Source organism: Nannobrachium achirus (assembly GCF_963921795.1).
Source record: "Nannobrachium achirus genome assembly, chromosome: 16".
NCBI classification, from domain to species: domain Eukaryota; kingdom Metazoa; phylum Chordata; class Actinopteri; order Myctophiformes; family Myctophidae; genus Nannobrachium; species Nannobrachium achirus.
In genome coordinates, this window is record NC_137823.1 from 16,426,217 (window position 1) to 16,435,345 (window position 9,129).

The 9,129-nt window shown below is 41.1% G+C and overlaps 1 protein-coding gene across 3 annotated transcripts in view; it reads left to right on the plus strand.

Moving 5' to 3' along the window:
- Nucleotides 1-1,640: 1,640 nt before the first annotated feature.
- The window catches only part of LOC308300396 (C-C chemokine receptor type 5-like), a 16,154-nt gene continuing 8,665 nt past the window's right edge, over nucleotides 1,641-9,129 (plus strand). For 2 of the 3 annotated variants that reach the window (XM_080744215.1, XM_080744217.1), the window contains exons 1-2: nucleotides 1,641-1,805; nucleotides 6,780-6,834. In XM_080744215.1, coding sequence (XP_080600341.1) covers nucleotides 1,800-1,805; nucleotides 6,780-6,834 — 61 coding nt within the window. In that variant the 5' untranslated portion in view covers nucleotides 1,641-1,799. Of the gene's footprint in view, nucleotides 1,806-6,779; nucleotides 6,835-9,063 lie in introns of all 3 variants that reach the window. The other variant, XM_080744218.1, reaches the window with a different exon arrangement.

A 9,129-nucleotide genomic window follows, 5' to 3' on the forward strand; every position in this document is an offset into this window, starting at 1 on the left:
GTGTGTGTGTGTGTGTGTGTGTGTGTGTGTGTGTGCGTGCGTGCGTGCGTGCGTGCGTGCGTGCGTGCGTGCGTGCGTGTGCTTTGCAACAGGTCTGTGGTGGTGTGTCAAAGCTCCGCCCCCCTGCCAGACTCATCTGAGACGAAAAGATTGACCGTCAGATCAAAGCCACATCTTCCAGTGAGGAGGACAGAGGAGGACGTGGCTGTGAGCATTTGACCAAATCGCGGAGGCAACAGTCTGGCCACGCGAGACTACAACGGGGGAAAACACGGGTAAACACAGAGCCGGCTGGTCTTTCGAGCGATATAAAGTCTTCATTTCACCCCAGTACATCGAGGTTGTTCCACGCTTAAAAAGTAAAACGATTATACTTTCACATAGGCCGGTTACTTTTTGGATAGAGTGTTCAACAAAGGTAAGAAGTGATCGCTAACGGCGGATCGTGGATCCAACAACAGGATTTCGGCAGCCGACCAGTAGGAACCCCATCTCGGAGCTGCGTAGCAGTGGAGTGAGGGGTTCCGTAAGGAGCTAACAGAACCTGGGAATAAACCATTCTGTCAAGATGGGGAGAATAAAAGTGTGGAGAATATAATTATAATACCTTGTTAAAGTGACCATTTTGTTAAATTTTGCATTTGTAGTTATTTTAATGTAAAACATAATAACCAGCACAGATAGACAAAGAGACATTCATGGATTTATATTTAAAAGTAACTTTTATTCTCCCCCCTGGACCCAGGGTATGGCAGCTGCATACCCCTGCCATACCCAATTGACGCCCCTGTGTCTAAGGTTAATCAGTAGCATACAACAGGAGTGACTACACATAAATGTGTGTGGGGAGGAATCAAGTGGTATAACGACTACATTGGGGAGAAAAAGGGGGTACAACATAATTGGCTGCTTTAAATTGAATAATAACAACATCAATGTGCTGAGCTGTTTGTGTGTTTTTTTTTTGTTTTGTAAATCATCAAAATAAAATATTATCTGGAAAAAGTGCAGCAATATTGCTTAACTAGACCTGTAATGTTTAACAACAATGGAAATATTGCAAGTAAGTTCAGGCAATTTAAAGAAGGTCAAGTTCAAATGCTATGAAGACCATTTGATTAACATGATAGTCATTACTCATTATGGTTCAGCCTGAACATGTGCTACAGTGACATCTTGTGTTCTAAACCTCAAGCCTATAACAAAAAAAAAAATCTTGCTTGGCTATATAGTATAGCCTATAGTTCAGACTGTGACGCAGTAAGCATATCGCTGTCACCAACAGAAATATACAATATTATGTTTGTTATGTACACACACACTTATGATTTTATGTGGACTATGTCTATGTTCGCCTTTGTTTGCTATGGACCAAGTGTCCTTAATAAAGATTGATTGATTGATTGATTGATTGATTGATTGATTGATTGATATAATATCTTCGCCACAAATTAACAGAACTATATAGGCCTAACACTACAAGCTAGATTATATTGACTGTTTCTGGCAAATATCTCCTCCAGAAGGGTTGAAGTGGTTAATGGTATTTCTAGTGTAGCACCTCCCCCACCCTAGCTCTGGTCCAGACTCAGAGCACCCACCCACCCACGCACATACCAGAGAGGCGGAGGAAAGTATCACAAGAGAAGAGGAAAAAGTTGGGTCTGTTTTTATAGCTGCGACTGCGAGTTAGAAATTAAGTTTAAAGTTTAGCGAGAGCACAAATACGGAAGAGTGAAGAATGGGGACATGGATTAAATTAAGCTGATGAGTTTGAGTGAGTCAAGCTGGATTGCTGCATGCAGGTACAGTAGGCCTACACACACACACACACACACACACACACACACACACACACACACACACACACACACACACACACACACACACACACACACACACACACACACACACACAATGCAATTCAATGGGTCTTTTTTTAGCATGAGAAAACAAGCAAAAGTGGAACAAAGCAATCAAAATAAAGTATTAAAATAATGTAGGCTATGTACAATAAAAAAATATATATATAAAAAATAAATAAAGGAAACAAATTAATGTGAAACAGATCTACATTTTGTAACATTGTAAAAGAATTGTGCATTTGCTGTCAGGAATATTAATGTTTAGGCTACATGAAGCTTGGTATATTGTTTTTTGTTACAATGTAATTACAATTGTGCACACATATAGCAGCAGTTTTGCAATTGTGTTAAAAGGCAGCTCTGTTATGTAAGCCTACCCCCCCCCCCCCTCTCCCACTCCCCTCTTTCTCTCTCTCTGCCTCCTCCCCTCTCTGTCTTTTAAAGGGGTATACCACTCATTTTCAACATTGAACTATGTCATATACCTTGGAGTATATGACATAGGAGGCCCAGTTTGCTTGTGTTTATTGCACTCTAAACATATAATGTTTCACATACAGATCACCGTTGTGGACAGGTTAATGCTGGATCTTCCTTCACTATACATTACAGACTGACTGTTGATAATGAGCATTGTCTGATGTTGCCAACGTTGGCACTGTAAACGTTATTAAACTGAAATAGCCTCCATTGTTTCAACAGTGTCGTGTTGCCTATTGACAGGGTTTCTCAACCTGTGATTTTGTCAGGGTCCCTACTGTAAGTGATAGTGAAGTGACAATTTAAAGACCTTTAAGGCCGTTTTAATACCTACAAAATAAATTAAGAAAAAAAAAAAAAAAAACATTACTAACTGACCAACATTGGCCAATGATCATAATATATAATATTATTTGAAAATAGCCGATCTACAAGCTCACTTTTGCGAGACTTTACCAGGTCATCACAAATCATTTGTGATTTGTGTTTGGGCCGTCTTTTAATAGCCCAAGGAGTGCCTTTTAATGCAAAACAAATTGTAATCTGGATTCAGAATCATGAAAAAACCCTAGTTTGACCCTTGACATGCTACTTAAAGCAGACGTTTTTTTTTCCCTGCATAATAAGGTTTATGGTACCCCAACTTTTCAGAAGGAAGGGGAATTGTGAGAAAGCAGGCGCTGATAAAGCAGGAATAAATCTAAAAACCTCGACAAGTGGCTCCATATGGTAGAACAGGCACGTGCACACATAGACATCAAAGGGGGCTTCAGCCCCTGCCCTTTTATCCAGTCTGTTAAAAGTGCCCTCTCCAGTTTTTACTATGGTGAAAGAAACGCAAATGCCCTCTTTCCATGCCATATCTGAAGGCAGCATTCAAGAGAATTGCCTTGTCCAACCTCTCCTGAACTTGAATGCAGCGTCTTATGTTGAAAGAATTGCCCTCTCTGTGTAGAAATCCATGCCGTACGTCACACCTCCAGTATTCACTTGATTATGCTTAGTTCATTGCGGTATCAAAAAGTACCGAAAATAGCCAACCTCCAAGCTCACAACATGTCGCAGCGCGACGCGTTGTGAGCTAGGTCTGCTAATTTCGATATTTCCACTTTTTTTATATTTTTTTATAAATGTCAGCCCCCGCCTCTCTAACATTCTCTGCACGTCCCTGTGGTAGAATATCTAAAGTCTTAACAAGAATGAGAAAAGGAGGAAGTAACTCTAGTTTCCGGACCACTGTTGTGAAAGGAGCTATTTTTGGACCATGCAAACTATCAGTTCAGGGACTTTGTCATTTTCACTGACTCAACTGTTCTGTAAGCAGCCTTATTTTTCATTTCACAAAGGGATTTTGTTAGCTCTGTGACCTATTGGGTATTTGGTATTATTTACCAACGCATTGCGAGGCCTTGTGAGCATGTAGATCGGCTATTTTCACAATTTCTGCCTATACTATTTGGCAATTTGGTCAATGTTTAACTTGTCATTTCAGAGGTATTAAAAAGTCCTTAAATTGTCACTTTAGAAATGTGCATAAATGTGCACACTTAAACGTTATGCTGGTTTGTTTACTGTTGAGTGAGAAAACAATGTTGAACAGTTAATCATAAGTTAATCATCTTGGGACCCCCCAAAATAATAATTTGTCGTGATAATCAAAACCCATCATCCTGGGGGTCGAACATTTGCCAAAAAATAGCAGATCCACAAGCTCACAACGCGTCACAACGCGATGCGTTGTGAGCTTGTAGATCGGCTATTTTTTGGCAAAGACATTGATAGAGAGTGAAAAAAGTACATATAAGTACCTTTTACCAAGTACCTTTTTAGTGGTACCGGATATGAAGCTCGGCAAATAAAAGGTGAATTGATCCCAGTGCGTCACAATAAAGTTTTTTATCACGATAAACGATAATATCGCTTATCGTCCCATCCCTACTTATGAGAGAGCTTGGTTATTCACTGTAGTTACAATTTAGCGATTTAGCAGGTCTACACTTTTAGCGACTTACAATAAGCAGGTAATACAAGATAATATGTCAGTACATCAACAACAATATAACAATGCATAGGAATATCAATCAAAACAATAACATAGGTAGACCACGCACCTAATCAGTAAAAAAAAAAAAAAAAAGTTTCTAAAACCTAAAAAATGCTATAGCTTCATATGGTTATTGAGGGAAGGGGGAGTGTTACAGTAGTGCTATAGACGGGTTTCTGGTCCACGTTACACTGATAAGAAGTAGATGCGTGCGCAGGGTTTTAAAAATTAGCCAATGAAACCAGCGCTCCCCAAGACAACAGGTTTGGGGATTGGACGGAATTGATTACATGATACAGTCAGCTGTGCATTTAGTCTCAATGTTTGTAAACAAGAAACCCGTCTATGGGTTTAGGTGGAGTCTGAAGAGGTGAGTCTTCAGTCCACGGCGGAAGCTAGGGAGTGAGTCTGTAGTTCTAAGTGCGACAGGGAGTTTATTCCACAGTTTGGGGGCCAGGATTACTTTTTTCTATGAAGACATGAATTCATGGATATGTTTGGGTTTTTGTCACATTCCTAAGCCAATAATGTGATGACCAGCAGTGGTTCCCTATGGAGACACCTCAAATGATTGGCTTAGTAATGCGACAAAAACAAAACAATATTGAAGAATTCAAGTCTCCATGAGGTAATTAATTGATAGAGAAAAAGTCATTTGGGTGGTGAACTGTGGAATGCAGGGTGCTTGGGAACCATGCTGATAAGAGAGGACTGCCTGCGTGTGTGTGTGTGTGTGTGTGTGTGTGTGTGTGTGTGTGTGTGTGTGTGTGTGTGTGTGTGTGTGTGTGTGTGTGTGTGTGTGTGTGTGTGTGTGTGTGTACTCGTTCTTACTACCGAGTTTTTAACCAACAGAGTGAGGACATTTTTGGAAAGTGAGGACATTTGCCGGGTCCTCACAAAGTTTAGGGGTTGTGTTAAGGGTTAGGTTTAGGTTTAGGTTTAGGGTTAGGTTTAGGGTTAGGGTTAGGGTTAGGGTTAGCGGTTAGGTTTAGGGATAGAGGTTAGGGTAAGGCCACAGGACTTGCATAAAAATTAATGGAAGTCTATGTAATGTCCTCAGTATGTAGCAAAAACGAGTACCGGTATGTGTGTGTGTGTGTGTGTGTGTGTGTGTGTGTGTGTGTGTGTGTGTGTGTGTGTGTGTGTGTGTGTGTGTGTGTGTGTGTGTGTGTGTGTGTGTGTGTGTGTGTGTGTGCGTGCGTGTGTGCGTGCGTGCGTGCGTGCGTGCGTGCGTGCGTGTGTGGTATATGCATGCGCACGGCACGCACGCACACGCGCGCGCACACACACACACACAGACTCACATCCTGTTTTCTACATTCTTTATTGGCAAACAGGCATATGTCGACACTCGACAGATGGCAGCCTATGGTTTCTTAGAAACCACAAAGAATGTGTCAATGCTCGCTCTTCCTCTGCCGCTCTTTAGGCTGAATGGAAAGTACAAAAAGGCCTGTGGTTCGGTGTGGTTCGGGTAGATTGGGTTTCACCACGGCACATGTATATCATCAATCACAATCACATGCACACTTTAAGTCAGTAGTTCCCAAACCTATTAGCCCGTGACCCAAAGGAGAAATTAGACATTCGCATGGGACCCTAGTGAAAACAGCAGATCTACAGGCTCACAGCGCGTCGCGTTGTGAGCTTGTAGATCGGCTATTATTTTCACTACTTCTTAAACGTTTGTTTTCAATTTTTCTTTGATTTCTTACCCACAAATGGGCCCCGACCCACTGTTTGGGAAACAGTGCTTTAAGTTACAGTTAGGGTAATCTCTCGAGACAGCTTCAGAGTCCGCAACGACAGACCGATAGGTGTCATCCTTTCTTTGATGGGTGGTTCCCAGATTGCAGTTAGGGTAAAGGTCAACTGCAGTCTGCACTCTGCACATAACAGTTGTTTTATTCAAGCACTCTGAGGCCTTTCAACCAAGGAACCATGATCCAGAATCACTGTACAGTTACCCAGATGATGAACTTAATGTGCAACATTGTTTTCTAAACAGTAAATAAAGGTTAAGTGTATAGAGGGTATCTCACATTCCTAAAGTAACATTTTTTAAGGACTTTTAAGACCCTTTTAATACCTCTACAAAAATAAAATAAAATAAACATTGGCCATATTGTCAAATATTAAAGGTAGAAACTGTGAAAATAGTTGATCTTCATGCCATGTAGATCTGCTATTTTCACAATAGAACCGTGCTATACAAAATGCAATGCCTGATCGTTTGCTTAGTAAATTTGACCTTTCCCTCTGTACTTGGTCTGGGTCGATTCACTCTTGTGGCTGTTGGGAAAAGTAGCCTACTGTTTGTTTTTCCACATTGTTTGTATTCCCGGTATAGTTGAAAATTAAGAGTTATCTTCTTTTGCTGTTTGATTTAGTTCAACTCAGCTGAACCTCACCCGACTCGCCTGAGACGACCCAATAAACAGAGAGGTAGGTATCGTTCACACTCCTCACTAAGCATGCACGCACACGCAGGGGCGTCACACCAAATTCTGGGCCCTGGGTACAAGGATTCACTGTGGGCCCCCCATGAATGTTAACTATTGAAAAATAGCAGATATACAAGCTCACAGCGCGGCACCGAGTGCCGCGCTGCGAGCTTGTAGATCTGCTATTTTTGAAAACAATTGAAAATGTGTGCAAGAAACCTATGTTTCCATGTCAGTGGAGCTCAAACCTTTTCATGTGAAGGACCCCCAAAATGGTATGTATTTGGCCACGGAACCCCATCTCAAAATATTGAGTTCCAGGGACCCCCCCAGAAGCAAAATTTGAGTTACAAATGTTCGCTTAAAAAATACATATATTCAAAGATTTGCACACATTTTCACGACTTTTAAAAAATAGCAGATCTACAAGCTCGCAGCGCGGCACTCGGTGCCGCGCTGTGAGCTTGTATATCTGCTATTTTTCAATAGATAAAGTTACTAGGGCCCCTCCACCTTGGGCCCCAGTAACTCAGTCCCACTTTCCTACCCCTTGTGACGCCCCTGCGCACACGCATGTACACACACAATGAGCGACAGACAAACATGTCATATATTACTAGTAAGACGCCTCAGGGCGACATGCGTCCTCGCCCTAAAAGGCAAGGTCGCGCCAATTCTTGGCTATCTGGCCAGTGATGTATATCGGACCAGTTGCCCAATCTCAACAGTGCCTGTGGAGATTGGCAGAACATGCCTATATATGGGCATTACCAAATATGGGCATTCACAGATATGCCCTTAATACTGATGACATTGGGACAGGGATCTCCATATATGGGCATAGAACGGACAAGGACGTAATTCATTTGCAAGTTTGATCTGGGAATATTCATATTGTCAGAACATGCCCATTTATGGGCATTCCCAGATATGCCCTTAATATTGATGACACTGGGACAGGGATCTCCATATATGGGCATAAAACAAACAAGGATGTAATTAATTTGCAAGTGTGAAATGGGAATGCCCAATTGCCCATATATGGGCATGTTCTGACATCATATTGTCGACTATATATGGTCATAAAATATATGGGCATAAAAGGGACATGAAGCCAGAGCGTGATGTTAGAGCAGCAAACACATTCTGTTAAGAGTGGTTCCCCTACATCACAGTGACATCAGAGCATGATGTCAGAGTGTCATGATGACACAGACAGAGACAATCTACAACATTTCTCATGGTATACTGTCACCTTCGGTCGCAACAATCACTCCCTGCCACGGCAGTACTGCATGTATACCTCCAGTCTGTTATAGAGCGATTTCCTACTACAGTTTTCCCCAGGAGGGTTGAGGAAGAGGAGCACTTGTTTTTGACCCTCAAGGAGGGTTTTGGAGTGGTGCTCCTGGAAGGAGCTAAGCTCCAACATCTGGCTTTGTCCGGCAGGCGAAGCATGGCCTACATCTGGCCTTCTACATCTTGGCACAAAGCTGCTCAAAGTTTGTAGTACGCCCAGGGTCACATTGACCCTCGAGTGAGTGGTGCTATTCATGAGGAAATCTCATTAAAGAGGTGGTGCCATATAGTTTTGTACTTTTTTCTGTTTTATATGTGTCTATGGAGTTAACAATAGCGATAGGTCGATTTACAGCACTTAAGAAGGATGGTTTCATTTTCACATCATTTGAATGCTGACTGGTAGGGAAAAACATACCAAAAATGGTTCTTAAGATTTACACAAATATTAGATCCATACACAGTAAATTAGATATGTTGTGAAGTTATAACTCAGCATTCAAAAGAACATTTTTGCCAACAATATTTCAACTCATTCTCAGAGATGGACAGTATTTGAAATACTAAATATTTCAAAATACAAAAAAGTATTTCAAATACGTATTTCAAATACTTTTTTTGCATTTTGAAATACGTATTTCAAATACTTTTTTGTATTTTGAAATACAAAAAAGTATTTGAAATAGGTATTTCAAAATACAAAAAAGTATTTCAAATACGTGTATTCCAAATACTGCCCATCTCTGCATGCATTCTGATAAAATGTTATAATATCTGTGAAGGTGACAAAAGAAAATGACATCATCCAATTATAAGCTTGTGTTATTTTCCAAAAGTGCACATCATTTTGAAAAACAATAATTCCACCAGACAAATAATTCTTTTCAAGGTGTTAAGCATCACACCCTACTCCTTCCTCACCACGTTTCAGGAAACCACAGTGACACGTTTCAACAGGTCCAATACAACCATGCAAAGAATGAGTGCACTTTAACCC